At 39.6% G+C, this 22,916-nt stretch overlaps 1 protein-coding gene and 1 long non-coding RNA gene across 5 annotated transcripts in view; one reads left to right on the forward strand and one right to left on the reverse strand.

Annotated features, from left to right (window-relative positions):
- GALNT18 (polypeptide N-acetylgalactosaminyltransferase 18) overlaps nucleotides 1-7,168 on the forward strand; it is a 334,795-nt gene extending 327,627 nt beyond the window's left edge. For both annotated transcript variants that reach the window (XM_081918367.1, XM_081918366.1), the window contains one exon: nucleotides 6,685-7,168. In XM_081918367.1, coding sequence (XP_081774493.1) covers nucleotides 6,685-6,831 — 147 coding nt within the window. In that variant the 3' untranslated portion in view covers nucleotides 6,832-7,168. The remainder of the gene's footprint in view (nucleotides 1-6,684) is intronic.
- Nucleotides 7,169-8,940: 1,772 nt separating this feature from the next.
- Nucleotides 8,941-22,916, reverse strand: part of LOC309374177 — a 72,652-nt gene continuing 58,676 nt past the window's right edge. For all 3 annotated transcript variants that reach the window (XR_014170374.1, XR_014170375.1, XR_014170376.1), the window contains 3 exons: nucleotides 14,564-14,641; nucleotides 10,436-10,513; nucleotides 8,941-8,995 (listed from right to left, as the gene is read on the reverse strand). This is a non-coding gene — a long non-coding RNA (uncharacterized lncRNA). The remainder of the gene's footprint in view (nucleotides 8,996-10,435; nucleotides 10,514-14,563; nucleotides 14,642-22,916) is intronic.

Raw genomic sequence — 22,916 nt, forward strand, 5'->3', positions numbered from 1 at the left:
CATTGAGTGGTCTAAATGTTAGCTAAACTCAGCAGAAGCACAAAGCAAAATTGATGTTGTGGTAACATGATACAGCTGCTAAGTAACCAGGCAAATGGTACACTCATCCTAAATAATTTAACATATTTCACCATCTTTTGCTGTGGTTCATAATTGTTCCCCAGAAATGGCCTGTCAGGCTGAAATAGTTCACTACTCTCCTTAGTTTAACAATACAATAAAAACACTGGGATGCTGAAAAGAGAGAGTAAAAGAAGGAGGCTTACGTTCAGTATTTTCCAAGTGATGTTTACCATCTTTTCCACTTGACTTCTTTGCTTTTTGTCTTGTTTGCTCAAGATTTGGGTTGTTTTTCTTTGGATGGAGAAGGGGCTGTTAGAAAAAAGATAAACTGAAAACTAGAAACAATTAAGGCTCATGTTTTATTGTCCAGCTTCCAGCTGAATTCTGCAGCTCTGGCCAACTTTACAACGACCATATCCACAAGTGACAACCATGTAGACTGAGTACATTGGAGGGAAGCAACATTGTGACCACGGTCTCCATCCTGATCTCCATGTGTCCATTGGCCTACAACAAGGAAAGATCCCCATTCATGTAGAGAGCTTCCATGCAGAAAAAGCTCAATGCCAGCTTCCCACAGCCTGGTGTTTCAGACGTTTTTGACTACAACGTCCATCAGTGCCTGCCAGCAGAGGCAGGGTCAGGGATTATGGGAGTTGTAATCAAAAACCTCTGGAGGGCACCAAGTCAGGGAAGGCCACTGAAGAGCCCATGAACACAGGGAAAGTGGAACTGCGGACAGCAGCTAACAGAGTCCTGTTGCTCCTCCACATGTTCAAAGAATTGAGCAGTTGGAAGGACCACAAGGGTCATCTAGTCCACCTCCCTGCAGTGCAGGAATCTTCTATGCCACATAGTTTCCAGCTGTGTGAAAATGACTGAAATGCCACTCTACTTTTGATTTACTTCATGCAGGGGTAGATTTGCTTGTGCAATGTTTTGGGATGATCATCTCTGTTTAAGAAGATGGCAGTTGCTATCTTGTTTTGCTTTGCTGAAAGTATCACTACTACTGCAGATCCTCTTGCAGGCTGGAATTGTATGTTCTGGGATTCTTGTTTGATTATAGAAATGAGTGTTTTCATGATGAAAAAGTTAACTGGGAGAGAGGAGTGGCATTAAACTTTCTTTTAAACCTTGTGAGAGCAATAAGTACAGCAGCAGCATTACCTTCTCCCTGATGCTTTTTATTTAGCAGCTCTCTCAATATTTTATGAGTGCATCTAAAATACAGTGGTACCTCGGGTTAAGTACTTAATTCGTTCCGGAGGTCCGTTCTTAACCTGAAGCACCACTTTAGCTAATGGGGCCTCCTGCTGCCGCCGCGCCGCTGGAGCACTATTTCTGTTCTCATCCTGAAGCAAAGTTCTTAACCTGAGGTACTATTTCTGGGTTAACAGAGTCTGTAACCTGGAGCATATGTAACCCGAGGTACCACTGTATAAACTAACCTGAGTGAAGCCAGGATGAGAACAGAAATCGTGCTCCAGTGGTGCAGCAGCAGCAGGGGGCCCCATTAGCTAAAGTGGTGCTTCAGGTTAAGAACAGTTTCAGGTTAAGAACAGACCTCCAGAACGAATTAAGTTCTTAACCAGAGGTACCACTGTAGACAATTTCATGAAAGAGAGGACTGTCAAAGGCTACTAGTCACGCAGGGTATGCTCGTGTCTCTGCAGTGGGAAGCAGTAATGTTTCTGAACACTAGTTTCTGGAAATCACAGGGGAAAGTGCTTTTGCGCTCAAATCCTGCGTGCACAGGCCTCTGGTTGTCTGCTGAGAACAGGATGTTGAACGATGTGGGTCATTGGTCTGATCCAGCAGGCTCTTTTATGTTCTTATGTACAGGAGAGAATCAATTGCGTGCGAAGAAATTTAGTGGATTAAAGTGCTCTCTGATACTCCTGCAGAACAAACCCATTTTAAAAAAGCAAGCAAACTTTTTGTGTTAAAGAAAATGACTGGAAAATGCACTAGAAAGTGTGGGATAGCAATTGGTTGACAGAAAATCCACCCAAACAAAGCAGGATAAATGTTCAGTAAACAGCAGGTGTTGAATAACCTCCATGCAAATAGTTCAGAATGAATGTGCAATAAACAATAGATAAGCCCAGTTCTTAATACAGTTCAGCCCTATTAAACTCAGTTGGGCTTGCATTATTAACTTTCCTTCAGTATTTAATTTCCATTGCTATACGCCATTGTCTTCCAGCCGGATTTAAATTGTCTTTATTAAAATGTCTTAATTAAAAAAAGTATTAGATGTTCATATATAAAATAGTTGTTAAGTACCACAAAAATAATATAAATGGTTATCCACTCTAGCATTCCCATTATAAGGGAAATAGATTGCAAGAGTTGATGTTAATGAAAACTATAAATGCACGCACATTTTGAGGGCATTTTTGAATATTCTAATACAAGCATTCAGTCGGATTCATCATTATACTTCATTACTGTAAATCTGTAAAATAGAAAATCACTATGTAAGTCAAGAATCTCAGTAAAGAAAACAGTTTCCCACAATTGGGACAGAAAGGTTAGCAAAAAGTATTTTTTGATCACTGCTGTATAATGGCTTGCCTTGTGCACTTTGGCAGGAAAACTACTATAGAGATAGACTTCTGAATAGTAGTCCTGAGTGGCTCTTTCATTCATGGTAGGGACTCTGATCTAATGCAGACTCCCATTCTGGAAGGGAGAGGCAAGGTGACTTTTGCCAAATCCCCTTTCCCCTGATCTACACTGTGGAGAATATCTCAGTCGTCTAGAGTAGGTTTTCTGGAGGGTGAAGAAGGAAAGAAAAATAAACAGTTTCCCCTCCTACCTTCCTTTCAGGGTCAGAGTTTTTGCACATTGAATTTTCAGTATATTGCAGGTTCCTTTTGGGAAGCTCAGCTTTGTGAAATTCGTCCCTATTCACTGAATCTGTGGTGTTCTAAGAGGATTGGCTTTGCACAGTAAGAATAAACACTGAGGAACAGGAGTAACATGTCAACCATCCTGAAATCTTTTGATGAAGGCTGGTATATAAATCTAATAAATAATAACAACAAAAACTGTAGCAAACCTAGGTGAAAAGAAAACCCAAATCCTTAATGTGGTATAACCACATTGTCTGTTGAACATGGATGTATCCAGCAAACCGAGGATCTTATACTGAATATGGTTATATAACTTATAGAATGTGCTCCCTTCTTACTGGATTGTTGCAAACTCCATACTGGTAAACATTATGGGAGAGATCCAACACCTTTCCAGTAGATTTGGCAGGACTTTCCTTCCTCCTCACTGCAACCCCCAATCTGCATTGGAGGGGATGCCAACACCCCAGAGCCAGTTTTGGGGTGCACAGGGGGCTGCAGGAGAGAGGAAGGGTAGGTCCCATTTGCACAAGCAAGACACCACAGTTGGCTATCACCCTCCTGTAATTCACTGGCCATTTTGTTGTGGTGTAATAATAATGTTTCATGCTACATTTATCACAGGATAATTAATTATAGCCTTTCATTTCATATCTTGAATGTGTAAACTGTCTTATCTTAGGAAATTGTCTAATAGTTGCATCATGGGGCAATAGTTGCAATTGTGAAATGAATAGTTGGGTCAGTATAATCACTCAGTGACTTGCCACTTACTAGTTGCAGTCTTCCAGTCAGTCAACCAAAGCCAAGACATATATGAATTAGATAACTGATATATGAGCAGCCCATCTCCTCTTCCTGTCCGCTCCAATGGGCATGAGTCAATCCAGTACTTCAGTCTAGTAGTGCAAAACTGATTTGTAATATACTGAACGCTGATACAGCTAATGCAGTGAGCAGAGAATGGGGTTAAAATAATCCAATAAATTATTTATTGTGAATCGTTCAACTAGGAATATATGCTATGCACAATTGGAAGCCATTATCCTTTTTAAGTACCCAATCTTTGTACAACTCCTGCTTTTATCTCCCTTTATCCCTTTTATCTACATAGCTGCTTTTGTCTTAATAGTGACTAACACTTCAAATTCAACCTTGAGAATCTGACTTCTATTCAGCAGAAAGGCAAAGGGAAGAAAGTATATTCTTTTTTCTCCATTGATGGGAAAAAAACCAAGAGATTGAAATTAATAGAATTTATCAGAATCACAAATCATAGGATGGTATTAAGTTTGGACAACAATGTCAGGATAAGATTATTAGTTCTTTTCCCGATTAAGTAGCTCAATCTCTCCCTTTGTTATAGGAGTCATTCATAGCCTTTCAGAGTAAACGTAACCTTGAAAGCAGGTGGTAATTAGCATTTAAAGAGAAAAATAATAGTCAAGCTCTAATCTTGTATTAGGAGTATGTAAATAAAATTGTTTGAGACTTACTGTTTTTATATATATTGACATCAAATTCTGCTTTATTGGCTCATCTGGCATAATTCACAACCCTCTGAACACCAGTTGTTAGAGAACACCTGCAGAACCCCCAGGTATAGGGGCAGTATATAAATTCAATAAACAATAATAATAAATGCACCCATCTCCTGCTTTTAGGCCTCCCATAGGCCTCTGGTGGGAAGTGGAATGCTGAACTCTTGGTCAGATTCAGCCAGGCTCTTCTTAAGGTCAGTTACTCAACCAGAATGGTGGGAAACTGGATTCTTTTTCCTTTGTGATACTACCCTGCTTGGGATTAAAATTTTGTGACTATAGATAGTTTACAGAGCAAGAGAAGAGAGGAAACCAGCTGGCTGGTGATGATGCCATGCAGTCTGCTCCTGATCTCACAATCAATCTTAAGGTAGAATATGGAAGGAAGTGGCTGACATTCGAGTACTGTGCAGGTTTTATCCTGTCCTTGGACTGGATAGTCCTTCAAATAGAGGACTCTCGTCTGTAAAGCAGGACACCTGGCCACCCTAATTAATTTGTTACTTTAAAGTGTTACTTCAAGAAGCCTCCTTTTCTTTTCACAAATGTAGCATATTTTTCCATTGCTACAAGAAGCATTATATGGGGGGATATATGTGAAGTCCTAGAAGTGGAAAACTGCACAGTTACTTGACAGTGGTAAATCAGTCAAGTGGCTGCAATATCTGGTTGCTGTTGGTTTTTATACAGGCAGGATATCACAGAATTTATTTCTGTTAGAAGCTTCCTATTTCTGTTGAAATGATTATTGTTACATTTTATTCCATTTTTGAATCACTCCATGTGAAGAATCTCAAAATGCTTTCTCAATACAATTGAGTCTTAGAACAGAATGGAGAAGGGGTTATACAAACTTAACTAGGCAAAGACAGATGTGGTTCAGAAAGATATCAGGTTGTAGTAAATCAGCAATGGCTATTCTACAAATGCAAATTAAAAGCCAGCAGTTAGTTATACTGAAGTAATTCCTATACGGCCTAGGACCCTCGTACCTACGGGACCGCCTCTTCTGATATGTCCTACGAAGGACCTTAGGGTCTTTAAATAAAAACATCTTGGAGATCACGGGCCACAGGGAGGTTAGGCTGGCTTCAAACAGAGCCAGGGCTTTTTCGGCTGTGGTCCCAATCTGGTGGAACACTCTGTCACAAGAGACTAGGGCCCTGTGGGACTTGACATCTTTCCACAGGGCCTGCAAGACAGAGCTGTTCCACCAGGCCTTTGGCCAAGGCACAGCCTGACCCCCTCCTTTGGTAATCCTCGCAGAACTCTAGCCCAATGGTTGCCATTAATTTGATTTTGAATTTTATGTAAACTGTCTTACTTTTATTGTTGTTAGCCGCTCTGAGCCTGGCTTCGGCTGGGGAGGGCGGGATATAAATAAAAATTATTATTATTATTATTATTATTATTATTATTATTATTATTATTTGCTTAGTATTGCAGAATAGGGTTGGACAAATCTACAGAAGGCTATTTACTCTCAGGTTGGTGTTTGCGAAGCTTCTTTCTAAACCTGCTGCCATCTTTGACATTTGTACTGGGTTTTGTAGTTTCTGTGTCTTGTAGCATAATCTCACTGCAGGTTTATTTGGGAATCTTAGTAGGACATACACTTAAGTAAGTTTGCACAAGACTATATTGGCTTATAAGAGTTTATATCCTTCGCTTCTTCCCAGGAGCTGTGTACACAGGTCTAACCCCATTTTATCCTCACAACGACATTCTGATATTGTCACTTCTTGACTAGGTATTCTAATGTGGAACTGACTCTCTTGACCCAGTAAGAATCATAGAGTTGTAGAGTTGGAAGGGACCACGAGGGCCATCTAGTCCAACTTCCTGCAATGCAGGAATCTTTGCCCAATGTGGGGCTTGAACCCACAACCCTGCAGTTAAGAGGCTCATGCTATTCCAATGGTTAATATTAGCAGGATGTGCCTGCTGAAATGGAAGGTTATGTAGCTTACAGTGGGAGAACAATGAGTGGGCAATGCTAAAAAATACTCCTGGCTGGAAGCACAGGATACTCTTGAGACCCATGATAGATCTTCAAGGTTGAGCAGTGAATTGAATCTTGGTTTCAATCTGACTGTTCCCCCAATGGATACTCACTCATGGCTGACTGCTGAATGACTCTTAAATCCAAATGATCATGAGACTGAAGTGGTGATAGGTGACTTTTGATTAAATGTGTTTTTCTTTCTTCATTTTTAAAGGGAGGTCCAATCCAGAACAGAAAATCCAAACGTTGTCTGGAGCTGCAGGAAAACAGTGATAATGAATTTGGATTTCAGCTAGTTTTACAGAAATGTTCCGGCCAGCGCTGGTCTATCACAAACATCCTGAAAAGCTTGCCGTTATAGACTTTCAGGAAAAAACAACAACAATCCTTCTACACAATTCTCTTGCTACTGTGTAGCAACCGTTTGCAATGTTGCCTGCTGTACTATATATTTTTTTCTTCCTCTTTTAACCTTTGTGTGTGTGTGTGTGTGTGTGTGTGTATGAGTGGCTGGGTGTTGGATTTGTGGGCTGAGAACAGAGATTTTTATTTCATAATGACATTTTCATGGCATTTATAGAGAGATGCTGAATGACAGGTAATGGTAGAATATCTTAAAATATTTTGCAACTGTAAATAGGGAACAAATGGAGAATATTTATAACTCGGACAATAAAATTTTATTGATTAAAAACACAGCCTAATACCGTCTTTGATGAGTTTGTTGTGGAACACATTTGAGACAACCCAAGTGCTCAATAGATTTCTAATCCGCTTTTTTCTTACGCCTTTGCAAAGAACATTCCCTACATCAGTGCTACACATTCATTTATGAAGACATTCCCTTGCATAAAAATAAAAACTGTTGGCATTTCAACCATAAATAGTATCACAGCATTTGTGTATATTTAAAAATACACATAACATTTTAGAATTGCTACATGTCATTTGCCTTTCTTCATTCCTTTTTTATTTATTTGCACTGTGGTAGCACCTGAGAGATTCATTTTCCCAGGGAGTATTTAAAACAAATATATTCTATATATTTACTGATGAACACCATAGGCCCCCTTTTTAGCTTTTTCGAAAATATTGACTTATCTATATCCTACGGGTCCCCCCAAGATTCCAAGGGTTTTCTGTGACCCCACAACACCCCCTTACTATTATTTTACAAAATGTGATGCTAAAAGGTAGAGGTAACACTACACTATATCTGCATATATATTTTTATTCATAAAAATACCTACTTTTTCACTTTAGCTGCGCACCCAGAGAGCTGACCTTGGCCTGAAAAGGGTTAGCCACCACTATGATACCTCAAACCCAAACTATTACTAACATATAGGGTACTTGGGCAGATGGGCTGTTTATTTGCCAACATTTGGTGGCTATTATCTACTTTGTATTACTATTATCCCATCACTTTTCACAGTGCAAAAAGTCCAATAAGAGAAGTGAATGGATACCACATTGGAAAGGACAGACTCTCCACTAGTTACCCCTAATGTCTTACAATCTCTGCATGAATATATATATAATAGCATGAGTGCTTAATAGACAAGCAATTCTAGCACAGGCTTTACACAAACCTATCAGCATGCATGCTCAATATACAGCTCTTCTGGAAGCTCCCAAAGTTAGATAGTCCCACACTGGCAGACTTAACTGCTTTATTCATTACTCTATACTTTGTAACAGATAATGCCACCTCCTGTTAAGGCAGTCACAAAATAAAGATAGAGATTTCAATCACAAGTTCTTACTATAATTGGAAAGCTAATATATGAAGCCTTAACTCTTCTGGGATAGGTTGAGAAAATAGGCTGCTCTCAGTGCAAAATGGTACATCACCACTAAGGTGATAAGAGATTCATTAGCATTAATGACGCAGGTTCAAAAAACCCTGTTGATCACAGCTTATATGTACTCTGGGCAAATGAAGTATTGACTGGAGGTTTATTATTCTGTAATTCACTTTCAAACTCAACTATGAGTCAAATGCTAAATTTAAAGCTAAGTTGCCACCTGTGGCATATAATATCTTTGCTCTGCCAGTTTTTCCTCTGCTTAGGGGACGATCAAGATATCAAGTGTTTAAAGTGCTAAAAGTGAAGGCAAAGTCAGCCAACAGTCGGATCCTAATACACTTAAAACTAATAATGAAAAATGCTGCAGGATTCTGTTTTCTCTTTGTCTGGGGACACATTTTAAAAATGCAAAAAGGCAGGAGAAATTAAGCCTTATGTCTTCTTTTTTCCTTCATATTTCGCAGTGTGGGCTCAGCTAGTAAATATGTTTTTGATAGTAAGGAAGAAACCATCTCTTTGTTAGCAGACCAAAGCATATATACAGCATGGTAGTATTTGATACATTTTCTTAAAGGTAATGGAGCCAAACAAAATAAAACGGCACTTGAGCCCATAGAGATGAGGAGAACAAGATGAAGAAATATATTAATCAACCCTACCTTTCAAGTAATGCCAGTTTTCTGTCATACAGCAAAAGACCTTCCTCCATTGTTACTATAGAAAAGAGAGAAAGATAAATGGCTTCCATTTAATTGGGCCTCACAGAAAGGTCCCTGGCAAAAGTGTGAACTTTACTTCACCTGTTCTTTTCTCTAAAGAGGTATGAATTATTCTTTATACTCACCTAACACATTTGGGACTGAACAGCAGATGTGGAACAAAATCTACAGGGAGGGGAGGTTTTTTTGAGTAGCTATTGTAAGTATTCTCTACACATTGGTTTCTATGTCTCCTTTTGTTTTTATTTGTATGCAACTAATCTTGCTTTTTTATGATAGCACTTACTCATTTTAAATTATGCACGTATTTCTTAAAGTGATTCCTTTAGACAGGTGTTGCATCTAATGATCATGACACTAGAAGACAGCTACCCCTGTGCAGCCCTCAAAACCATCTCCAGAGTGTTAGGTGACCTCAACAATGTGGGACTAAGATGTATGGGACTGCACCAGAAGGAGCTTAACACCTGAAACTGGGTGAAAGAACTGTTCCCCAACAGCACTGCTGTTGTGAGAGTCTGCCACCCAATTTCAGGCACTTGCCCCTCTCTCATTGCAGACCTTTACAACACTGACTACACTGTTCAGAAGGACCACCCAGCCCTCTGAAGAGGCTTCGTGTAGTTGCAGGGTCTACAGAGCAGGAGATTGGAAAGGAAAAGATGGGTTGCCTTACTTTGCAACCTGTGCAGCCATTGCATACAGCCCATAATCTCCTGGAGCTTGTAAAAAAACCACAAAGTTTTCCCCTATTTTACAGCGTTCTCAGTATCAATCTTCTTAATGACTGTTTGACAAGGACCAATTTACACAAACTATGTGATGCTTCAAATTCCTGTTTGTTTTGGCTTATAGTAGACACGTTGCATGCAGGCACCCCTGAGTGGGCTAGCAGTGGCTTGCTACAAGATCTGTCCTGGTCAAGATACACCTGCAGACAACTAGCTCACCAGGCACAGCAATTTCAAGGAACTGTGCCAGTTGGTCATGAAGGTTGGACATAGATCATGGTCATTTACACCTAGAAAAGGCCAGCAGCATGATGATGATAAATGAGAAACAACTTCTGTGTATCTTATTCTAACTAGGATAGCATATAAGGAAGGGGCTGACATCAGTTGAATTCCATCTGGAGGACTAAAGGTTGTCCATCTCTGCGCTACAATATGCTATGTTGATATATATGAATCTCCTAGATGTGTGGGGAACCATCTTCAGCCCATGGGCTGTATTCCCCTTGGGAATATGCAATCTGGTGTGGGGGGTTGATCTACTGCATTTGTTTTATAGATGTAAACTACTGCTCAGGCCTCCTGGTGAAGGGCGGTATACAAAAATGTTAATAAATAAATACATTCCCTCCGGGATAACTTCTGGAGGGCACATGACAGAGGTAGGTGGGGGGCCTGGACGGAGTAATGGATGCAACGCTTACCTTCAGATAGTAGGTTAGTTTTTTCATCCAACAGCATCAAAAATAAACAGACTGGTTTCACCCACTGACTTGTTTTCCCTAAGAAACAAAACAGAAAGGAGGTCACAAAAGAATCCTTATCCTGGGAGGTCAAATATCAGCTGGAATAGGCTTCCGGCAGAACTGCAGACATGATAAGAAGTGCGGGATAACCCTCCGGGGGGGTCTCGAGCGGTGTGGGGGCTATTTGAGAGGTTTCGTGAAGGCTACGCGGACCTCGGAGCCTCGGGAGGAGATCCTGAGGGGCGCTGGTACCCAGCGGTGCCCAGAGGTGCTCTCTTGCTCCCTGGGTCTTAATAATAGACTCAGGGACAAGATTGAGCTGCGGGCACGAAGGGGGAGCAACTTTAAACCCACACCGTGAAGCCTTAGACTTCTTATGAAATCAGTTAGCTTCCAAAACCAACAACGAATTCAGACCTACAGGTGACGGAGCTAATCCTAGCACTGCTTTAAAACTTGAAATCTATTAGAATTCGGCAAGTTACGGGACACAGAAAGGGAGTCCGTCCCGGACAACTGGGAGAAAATGGCGCACGACGGAAGGTTGGAGGAAGGAGGAGAGAAAAAAAGTTTCCGCTGAGTGAGTGTTACTTTTTAAACCCTCGGACACGAATTACAAAAATAAAATATTTAGGAATTTGGATGACAACAAAAAATATAAACCTGTACAAGGACAACTATGAGGTTGTATGGAAAGAAATTAAGAAAGATATGGATATATGGAGCAGACTAAAATTGTCATTATTAGGCAGAATCTCTGATAAAAATGAATATACTACCTAGATTGTTATTTCTATTTCAAGCAATACCAGTGGTAAAAGGGATAAGACAATTTAAGGATTGGCAAAAAAAAAAAAAGCGAAATTTGTCTGGCAGGGGAAAAGGCCAAGGATAAAAATGAAGATACTAGTAGATAAGAAAGAGAGAGGTTTTGATTTACCAGACCTGACTTTATATTATGAAGCTTCGTGCTTGGTATGGTTAAAAGATTGGCTGACTTTAGAAAACACTGACCTATTAGATCTAGAGGGCCATGACAATAGATACGGTTGGCATTCGTACCTATGGTACAACAAAGTAAAGGTACATAAAGGTTTTCTAAACCATGTGATTAGGAAATCTTTATATGAAGTATGGGATCGGAATAAAAACCTCCTGGAAAGAAAGACATCGTGGTGGATATCACCAATTGAGGTGTTGACAACAAAAAAAGTAAACATGGAAGGGGAAAGAGTAACATATGAGGATATTACTAGGAAAACAGACCAAGGGATAAAGCTCAAACCATATGACCAAATTGAAAAGATGTTAACAGGGTGGCTGCAATACCACCAGATCAGTGACTTATTAAAGGAAGATATAAAGAGAAATGGGTTTGAAGATAAAAAATCGAAATTCCAAATTGAGTTAATAGACTGTAAAGATAAAATTTTGTCAAGAATGTATAGTTTATTGCTAGAGTGGTATACAAAAGAAGAAGAAGTAAAGGAATCAATCATGAAATGGGCAATTGATATTGGGCATAACATTGAATTGGATGTGTGGAAAAGATTATGGAAGGAGGGTTCAAGATTTACAGGATGCATGGCTTTAAAGGAAAACTTGCTAAAAATGATGTATAGATGGCATTTGACGCCAGTAAAATTAGCTAAAATGTGTAGGAAAAAAGAAAGAAAATGTTGGAAATGTAAAAAGGCAGATGGGGACTATTTCCATATGTGGTAGACCTGCAATAAGGTAAAAAAAAAATTGGGAATCAATTTATAATGAACTCAAAAAAATATTTAGATATACTTTCCCCAAAAGACCAGAAGCGTGTCTATTAGGCTTAATAGGAACATAAATTAAAATAGAAGATCAAAATTTGTTCATGTATGCTACAGCTGCCGCGAGAACCCTTCTGGCCCAAAGATGGAAAGTACAAGATATACCAACTATTCAGGAGTGGCAGGCGAAGTTGACAGAATATGCAGAACTTGCCATATCAAAGATACCAAAATAACTGGAGTAAATTTATTGAATATTTAAAGAAGAATTGTAAAGAGGTCAAGACACTAGCAGGATTGTCATAATACCTCCAATGTATAATAGTACTAATATGAGAATGATGTGCGTGATGGAAAGAGGATAAATATACCAGTTGTGGGGAGGGAGGGGGGTCGCGACTTGGCAGAGTCAAAGGGAATGTATGGTGCTATTACAATTTGTTGGAAAAGCATATGTAAGGAAAACAATAAAAATTCACTTGGGGGGAAAAACCAAATATCAGCGGGAATAATTTTTAAAAGCAGCATCAGCCAGATTATGGAAATATGGAGAGAGGGGGTGAAAATGGCCATGGAGAAGACCAGCCCTCTTTCGCCTTCCAAGTAGCAATGCCTCGGCTGCTATCAGAACACAAGGAAGGGGCTCTTCAGCAGCTCGGGTAGCGGGCAGGCTAGGATGGGAGAAGCTGGTCCCTGAAGTGTCCTGAGCCAAGCCATTTATCACTTCTCAATGAGGCTGCAATTCAGTACAATGCATAGTAGGATTAGAATACCAACTTGCACAGATGGGGACCTTTTTTTTACTGCATAGTTATAGATGGGTAGCAGGAAGCTACAAAGTCATTTCTTTGAGCATTGCGAAAGGAAATAATTTGTTGTCTTTAATTGCTGTAAAATATCTTTATGCTTGTTTTCTAAGTATAAAAAGACGTAATGTTTTCAAACTCAAACGCAACAACACAGCAAAGAACTGCAATTTTGTTTATTGCCAAAATTGCATTTTCATTTGAAGATGTGAGCAGCAGCAGTTTTATTTGAATTTAGATTACACAGAGAAGGATCTAAATTCTGACAAAGCATCTAAAACATCAACTTACAAAATGCATTATTCACTATCGTTTGTGACTTTCATCTAAACAGCACCATGTCCAACTGGAGAGGGTGTGTGATAGGATATTGTGTTCTAAATTTGGCTCAGTAAGCAGCCTACTCCACAAGTCTGGGTGGCACTGACATATTTGTAGAGCTCTACTCCAATTCCAAAACGTAGTAGCCAAACCATATTCAGACTCATATATATGGTTTCTATGCTCTAGTCCCAAGTAGTTCCAGTGCTGACTGTGATACCATACTTTGCCTGTCATTTAAATAAGCAAAAAATTGTCTGAAGAAATAGCAGGACCTGACAAAGGAACAGGAACATGGGGTGCCAGATTTCTTTTCAAAACTGGAGGAAGAAAAGTGGACCACTGCATTCTTCATTACAGAATAGCTTTAACAGAGAAGAAGACTGCCACAGAGGCACAGATGTGTCTAGATTCAAGTAAGGTTTTCCATTTAGTTCTGCTTGGCACCCTAATTGAATCATTAAAGAAATATATTTGGAACTGACAGAAACAACAGCTAAAGAAAAACCCCATAGTAATGAACAGATAGATGCAAAACACTATGTTCTGGGGACGGCAGATAACCCATGAAGTAATAATAATATTGGTGATACTGTGGAAGGCATTCCAAAATACACGTTGTCCAAGTCTTTTCTGAATATGTACTTGGACAAGGAAACATCGAACTAGGAAATCACATATATTAGATGTGGAAAGTTTTAGTATGTAAGAGACACATGTTCTGACCTCTGACATCACAAAAGCAGTTGCTGCCAGGCAAGCATTTGCTTGTGTAAATACAAACACAAGGACAGCTGCCACTGTGCAAAACATCCCATCAGTTTCAGTCAGCATGGTCAATGGTCAGGGATGCTGAGAACTGTAGTCCAACAACATCTGAAAGTCACAGGTTAGCCCCCTCCCCTTGCCCTAAAATATTTGCTGACCTGCCATTTTCCCTACTCTAGTGTTCTTTTCTAAACAAAACCACAAATGTTACGGTTGTCTACACTTACAAGCTACTAGGGCTAGCCCAAAGTATTTTGCTGCCTGAGGTAGGACAGAAAATGGTCTCCTGCCAGCAACCCTGTCAATGCACATAGTACTAAAGCGAGTCGTTATTTTGGCACCCGAGACAGAAAATCCCAGAAACTTTTCCTCCACTCCCTGAAAGTCAAAGTACTGTAATGATAATAATGCATTCAATAACTTACAATTTGATGCCCTTTCATGACTTCCCAAATTGTTTGCCTGAAGTGGCCACTTTACTCTGCCTAATGGTAGCACTGGTCCTATAAGAAACAAGAAAATTAATGGTAAAGCAGAATAACAACACAACCAAAATCCAATAATCGGTTAGTAAATGGCACAAAACTGGGTCATCTTACTCTACCATCTGAGAACAATGATGAATGAGAGAGACATTTGAGGGTTGACTTATTCTACAGGCAAGTTACCCAGAGCTGCTTCTTTGTGGAAGTAAATCAGTGGTGCACAATATATTACTTATTTAGTTACTAAATTTGTTTGCTGCCCTTCATCTGGAGATCTCAAGGTAGTAATTCACAGCATTAAAAAATCCAGCAAAAAAACCCAACCCAAAATACATAATAAAAACAAGAACAAACCAAACCAAACCAATAATCCATTGATTTGTGCTGCCATTGAGATGCCCCATGTGATTGTTCTGATCGTGTGAAAAGCTGAAAAGATTTACAGCACCCTCTATCTGGGGCAATATTTGCTTTTGCCCCAAAAACTAGCTATATGTGATGCTTCAACTGGTTTTATCAAAAGACTTGGGGCTCATCTAGATTTCTGTCATTTGTAGACACAGGTCCATGATTTCCAGGCACAGGTTCAAGCAGGGTTTTTGTTTTGGTTTTTTGGTCCCTCCGCTTTCCATGGGGAAACCCACTGTTTACCACTGAATTAGAACAAATGGCAATCAAGTTTCTGCAGATTGATGTTTGTTCTGATTCAGCAGTAAAGAGCGGGGTTTTCCCAGGCAAAGCAGCAAAAGAACAACAACAAAAACCTCTCAGACATGTGCCTGGTAATCATGGATGTGTGCCTATAAATTGTGGCACAAATGAAAGTCTGGATGAGCCCTTGCAAAAGACTACACAATACAGTCAAGGCAGCCTCCCATAAATATAGGTCAATGTCTGCTGCTCCATCCTTCTCAGAAACAAAAAAGCATGCATGCTTGATTTTCTTTTTTGCAGGCATTCCCAGGAGGATAAAAAGGGAGTCTTTGTTTTAACAGTTCTGTTAGCACTATAAAATCCTTGAATTTAATTTCTACACTCAACAGCTGTGCCTCCTGGACCTAAATTGTCTACATTGGACCTCTCAAAGAAAGAAACTCTTGCAGATGGCACAAACCCCAAACACAACTACATGCCCTAATTTAAAATACTTCTGAAAGAACATGGTAAATTAGTCTTTAGAGAGATTTCATATGTATGGTGGGCTGAAGCAAATGTGAGAAGGCTCTTTCATCCAAGTTGGAGGTCTCCAGTAGAAACACCTCAAGTTACTCTACAGATCTCTTATATGTTTCTGTACCAGGTCTGTTCTGTTAGTGAAAAGTGATCCTTTCTCAGTCCCTACAATACATCAAAAATACACAAAGGGCAGATAATGAAGAGATGTAAGCAGAAGTACTTCACTGAAGGTGTAGCTCCTTTTTGCAATGATTTAGAGCTAGCATTGCTGGCTTGGTGTGAGGATAACTCAGCCCCAAATCGGCTTTTAATATGTAGATTACAGATGACTAATTTACAGTGATGACTACCTGTAGTTTGTGACATTGAGCATTTAAAACTTCATTTCTCTCTATACTTCTAAAATTAGGATATGTCATCCAGTTTTCAGACAATCCAACACAAAATATTTTCCCCCACATTTTATGTTTTCTGCTGCACCATCTTCTTCAGGATAATGTACAGAATATTTTAAAAAGTAAGGTAAGTCATAATGTGTCTAACATTATCATTATCTCAGTTTTCTCAGATATATTTTAGAAAATGTTTGCTGTAAGTTTGGGAAAAGGGAAAGCAAAAGGAAACCAAGGGCAGAGAAATCCAGGATAGCTGGCAACAAGTCAAACCAAGCCAAGTGTCAGGGGATAATTGGGCTCAGTTCATACTGGCATGAAGAGCTGGTTTCTGATCTATCCCCGCCCCACCTTCCACACTTCAAATCCATCTCTATTTACAGTCAAGGTATCACCATCTCTCTATTTAGATATTTAGCTTCAAGGGATCAGAGGCTGAAATCACAAGAGGAATCCCGACACTCTCCAAGAATAAAACAGTGGCAAAATTGGGACACCGTTTTACTGTAAGCCCATGAAAAAGAGGGACTGTTATGATATTCGTCCCCACAGTAGAAAATTCCGGGTTGTATTCATCAGATAGAATGACTTTTGCTAGAAGATTGCTCCTTCTTCCTATGTTTGGAAGACACACACAAACACATGCTGCCGGGAGAGTTTAACAGTGTTTTCTTATATGTACTTTTTTCCTGTGCAAAACAAGCACTTCCTCACTTGAAAACATGGTGAGGATGTCATGAAGCAGTTACCACCTCAGAGATAAACATGTGAATCCGTCTTGTATTTTCTCATGGTAATAGACATTAAAGCACACTCTTCTTGTCCACTAATAAGCAATGACAATTCTTCCCAATTCCCAACCCCAATCCATTCAAACTGACACATGAAAGGACTTCACAAACAGGGCAGTAAAAAAACCCCACAAAAATAAAACAACTGATCCGACATCTAGTAACTGCTTTGGCAGAATGAGTGCACAATACTTTTTAATAGCAACAGTTGGGCTTCAAACTGTTGTAGTGCTCCTTATTGTGGCTCTGTCTGGCCTCACAATCAACAACAGCTGCCTAGCATGGGTGATTTAAAGGCCCCAGCTTCTTAAGAGTGATGTCTTCAGGTATTAAACTCTTGATCGAAGTCTCTCAGGAGAGATTAAATCACAGAGCTCTGTTCCTTTGAAAAGGTCTTTGGCCTTCTTTTGCTGCATTTCAGCTCACGGAAGCCAAGGAGGCTTGCTTTTCTGATTTGGGATTGATTGGCTCAGTCCCAAAACAGATGCTCTGTAGGGCAGAGCCATTATATTTTGTGATGAGCAGACAGGAGGTCCTTTGTAAGTCATGGGAGTACAGCCAAAGTAAAGGTGAAACACAGCACGAAAGCAGTGATGTGCCTCCTTCCACCACACTCAAAGAAAGCAAGGGAACAGCCAACTATTCCATAAACAGCAACTTCACTCTTCTTAAAGTTCAGGCGTGGAAGGAATTCTTCTTCCCTCACTCCTCAATTATACAGCATCATCAATATCTTGAGCAAAGTTACAGACTAATCCATACTCCATATTTGGGGCAGTGGCACTCTGCAGGATACTCCAGTATTATAGGACTGTTTTCCACAGCAAGTGTATAAAGTGTGGAAAAATATAATATTCATGTAAGTCTTTAAACATGTCATGAAAAGAAGAATGAGCCTAGTTTTTCTAGATAAATACAGACAGGTGTGCATGTGAAATATATCCTTTCCATATCTGGTGTGAACACAGAGATGTTACCTGCAACAATTATAATGCATGGAGTGGGAGAACTTTTTGAAATCATTTCAAGATGTAACATGCATTCACTTGATAGAAGACTTTTGTCCATCCTAGGGTCGCCACCATTTCCTTAACTAATGAATGGGGCTGAGAAATAAGAAAGCAAACAAGTGAAGATCTCATTTCTACTGCTAAAGATGAGCAGCCACCCAAATTTTGCCACCCCTAGAAAAAGTCAGAGAAACGGTCTTCCAAATTTGCTGCCCACAGACTGGGTGATGAACTTTGGAGTCCATTTGATCTCAGTCCTTATACTTGCATTAAAAGGGTATTTTTTAAGCATAAATAAAAAGTGTGTATAGGCACGTAGGTATTTTGCAATTACAAGATGCTTCTAACACTGAGGCAGCTGGAAAAAGAAGATATGACTTTAGTATGTCTTAATGACTGCATATTTATGTATCTAAAACCCAGGGTGATTGCTACTTATATGTTCAACAGTCAACATCACAGGCAATTCATTCCACCGTCTTTCCTCCAGCCACCAGATGATGAACATCTGACTCTGGAACAATGAATTGGTTGCCATGTGGCTCTTCTCCTCAGCTGCCCTTACACACTGTATCTTAACAGCTGTCAAGTCCTTAACTCAGACACAGTACTTGTGTTGTGTTGGCTTTTAAACCCAAGTAGAAATCCCTGAGGCGCAATGTGTACTAGGAATCCTAGTCAAGATAGATAGAGGCATTGTTCTTTTACGGATTTAAAGAGCATCTTTCCTACCCATCAAGACATGAGGAAAATACTATTAAAGTCATAAAAATTACTGCCACAATAGAAATGTATTAGCAACAAAGAAACAGGAACAACAACAATATCCTTTAGAAGAACCAGAGGAGGGCAAAGATTTTAACGAAACTCAGAAGCAATGCAAAGCAGAAGGAGGCCATAAACTGCAAGCTGAAGCATAAACACAAACCTAAGCACCTTCATTCTGGGTATTAAAGTCAATCTTCAAGAGACTTTTAAAATTGTCTAAGGGCCAATTCTTATGTTATGGATGCCAAATGGAGGCCATTAAGAATGTATCTTCCTGTTGTATTGGTTCTGCCCATAAAGTCTGAAAGCAAGTCTACAGTCAACTGACCTGAAGACTTTCTAAGTGATGGAGCTCCTAAGGTAAGGATTTCATACATGATTGCCCTATCATAAAACTATTTGCAAAGAGAAGCTTCCACACGATTATGTTAAAAATGGAATGCTTCAGTTGGCCTATGTGGCTCTCGTATATCGTAACAGTGATTAACAGTGGCATGTGAACTAAAGACAACAGGTTATTTTTATAAAAGAATCAGAAACCTGATTGCCATTTGTTGGTGAAACACACACAACCTCTGATGTTTACGGGTACATATCTATTAAAGGGCAACTCCCAAGGAAGTTAACAGCATCATTAAAAACAAACAAACAAACAAACAAACAAACAAACAAACACCTTTAAAATGGCATCTAATAAAAAAGAGACAAAAATAAAAGAAAGAACAATGGGCAGCCTCCATAACCATTCAAAATCAACACAGAAAGGGCAAACAACCATCATAATAACTAATATGAAGTAAAGCACATTGCTGGAAATCACATCTGAACAAAGAAGTCTTCACTTGTCATATAAAAACAGATTGTATGTGTAGCAGGGGAAGGTCTACTGAAATTTTCCAAAGCAACAGTCCCCATCACTTGGGTCTTGCTGCCAAGAAGTCATTATCTCTAGTGTCTACAAACCCATCTGCTTCTGACGCAGGTGGGACACAGCAGGGCCTCCTCTGAGGACTAAAGCGTATCCTCAGGTTCTTTAATCCCCAACAACTACACAGGGATTGCTTCAGGGGTTTCCCCTACAACAGGGGTAGCCACCTCCCAAGAAACTGTGATCTACTCAAATAATTAAAAACTGGCAATGATCTACCCCCTTTTGGGGGGTCAGGTCCAAGTTGTTGAGCTTCTTTTTGGAAGGAAGGCCCTGTTTTGGGGTTTTGGGGGGTTCAGCTCAGTGTTGTTGAGCTATTTTTAGGGAGGAAGAAAACCCCGCTTTTTGGGGTGCAGGGCAAAAATGCTGAGCATTTTAGGGGAGTCACAGTGGTTGAGCTTCTTTGGGGGGAGCCAGTGATCTACCACAGACGTTCAGTGATCTACCAGTAGATCACGATCTACCTGTTGAACGTGCCTGCCCTACAACATTTTACAAAGCCCCAAGTCTTCACGTTCTTTTAATGTAACCAATCATTCAATCCTGCCTCAGTAATGCTCCCTGCCCCATGTTACTGATATCCTGAGGTAAAATTAATAGAAAAATCTGCATTATATTTAAGCTTTACTATAGAGCTGTTACTTTTCATATTCCTTCTGCTGTTACTTACCAAGGGAATTCAGAGGCCTGTAGAGCTATGCTTGTTATTCTGAATTCTGTGTTGGGTGTTGTAGCATTCACTGCTTTGTAGCATTCACTGCTGATTGTTGTTTTATTGTACAAAGAGAATGACAAGTTTCCCAGTGTGAGAACTGACCTCTTATTATATGTATATGTACATACAGTTATCTGTAGACCTCAAAATAAAAATAAATAAATAGTGTGCATTGAACAGAGTAGCTTTTCTTTCAAGTCAGCCTCTCTTACCCAGAAACCTCAGTGACACGTGGCTGTGTGTAAGGTCAAGTTTGTAGGCAATTTAGGTCTTAGATATTTATGGTTAGATTTGTGGTGGCAGAGGGCAAGAAATATGATGGGCAAATTTATTAGATTTCCTTTTACTATCCGAAAAGTGAAGTGCTCTTAATCTTAAGTAATATTACTTACTTCCTCTCATTGAAGTGAATAGCTCCAGAACAACTGCTTGAGTTTAGATCTTTAACCTTGATTCATGTGGGCGTGCAGTAATGGCATAACAGCTGCCCAATGCCACTTCTGAATACATAAAATTTATCTGAATAAATAAAATTAAAAATGGGACCTCACTGGAGAGTAAACATAGCAGCAGCATTTATGAAACAGCCTGCCAGAAGGTCACAATACTGAGAGATACCAGTCCATTTATTTTAAGGCAACTAGGCCATGAGGGAAGCTGGAATCCATAAGAAAAGCCGGCATCTAGACCATTTCTAGAAATGAACCAGCTGTCTATGGCTGACCAAGGAGCAAATGATTTACGACGATATGTTTGTTTTTCAAACCTGTGGAAAGTCACAACCAGAGAGCAGTGAACTCAATTTGTAGCCCAGCTGTTTGAGGGAAGTCAAACCACAGGTAGTCAGGCACCGAGAGTCGTATGCTAGCTCATTACTGCCTTAGGATTTCTAGTTACTGAGTGCTTCAGGAGAATAATTGGTAGCACCACTGAGCTCATTTATTTCAGCTTTTTCCCAAGATCCATGTGCCAAGATGCTGTCCGAAGCTAATAAAATCTTATTTTGCTTGTTCAAGATCTGCCTGCCACCCTCAGGATAGGTTCACTGAATAATGAACTTCTGTTACACGGAAGGATCAGAAACTGAACAAACAAGTTAACTTTAAGAAAATCTGCTTCGTTACTTAGAGCTATAGCCATGTATTGCTCACAATAACTACATCATTTTAAAGCTGTTTTCTGAGCACTGACCCTTCATGTATGTACAGAAACCTCCAAAGAGGTAAAGATTTACCTTTCATTTCCATGTCAAAGACTGCAGAAATGAGAGGTCACACAGGGGAGGGAGTTCACAAGAAGCTTTATCAAGGAAAGGAAATAGAATAGGGGCACAGTCATTTAATTGTTTACATCAAAAATAATAAAATAAAAACCTCCAAAATAGCTAACAACATCAGTTAAATAATATATATAGAACAATGAAACATTCAAATTAACAAGTGAAGCAATAACAGTGAAAACCATCAGCACCTCCTGCAGTGGGAGAGAGTTCCCAAGATGGGGTTCACCACTGAAACAGCACTTTACCTGTGAACCGCTGAGACCTCTGGGTATAGGGCAGTATATGAGTTCAATAATAAATAATAATACCTGATATCCACCCAGAGAGAGTGTTCCTTGGAAAGAGGGCTTGATTGTTAAACTACTCTGTGAACTATAGCTATGTGAGAGGAATAGGGATCTCCTAGTGACTCTCAGCACCCTGACAAACCTTAATTCCCAGGATTCTTTGGTGGGAAGTCATGACTGTTTAAAGTAGCATTATACTATATAGTGCAGATGAGGCCTAAGAAAGGAATATACATACAACCTGGTACAACACCTGATCCTCACTGTTGGTGTTGGAATTTTGGTAGAAATAAAAGCTATAGGTATAAAAAGAATTCCTGGATGCCTAGATTCAGGTTTAGGGCAAGTACTCCCTAGCAGAGATTTAAAATCACAAAAAATGCAGCAAAGTAAAGTTTGAAAACATAGGCTGTTGGACCTTTTAAATATCCCCTTCTACATTGCTTCCAAAGTTTCCCTCTTCCCTTAGCATAGAAAGAGGCCATACGATTGTGAGGTTAAAAATGGTTTACTTACAAACTCTTCTTAAGTTTGTAGTGCTTCATTGTCTCAAAACTCTCAGCTGGAAGTCTAGCAACACACAATTATCATCATTAATATCATCACCATCATCAGTGGGTGTTGAACTCACTGCACTTTTCCTTGGAACTTCAAAGTAGAGAGGAAACAGAAACTCTACTCTGCAAACCCAAACCATTTATTACTGCTCTCATTTCTGACATATTTATGATTCTTTAATAAGGTCTATTATTTTGTAAAAAATAACTTGGTGCCAGGCTTTTAACTCTGCGATCTTGTTTTACCGCCCTCCCAAAAACTATACATATCCAGAACAATTCCATAGAGGGCTGTAATTTCTGGAGGTTTTGAATATAGAGATTAAAGGACTGTCAAATGGAATTATCTATTTTTTCAAAGTACAACTACAACAGCTATTTAAACAA

Source organism: Podarcis melisellensis (genome assembly GCF_964234715.1).
Source record: "Podarcis melisellensis genome assembly, chromosome: 1".
Taxonomy (NCBI): domain Eukaryota; kingdom Metazoa; phylum Chordata; class Lepidosauria; order Squamata; family Lacertidae; genus Podarcis; species Podarcis melisellensis.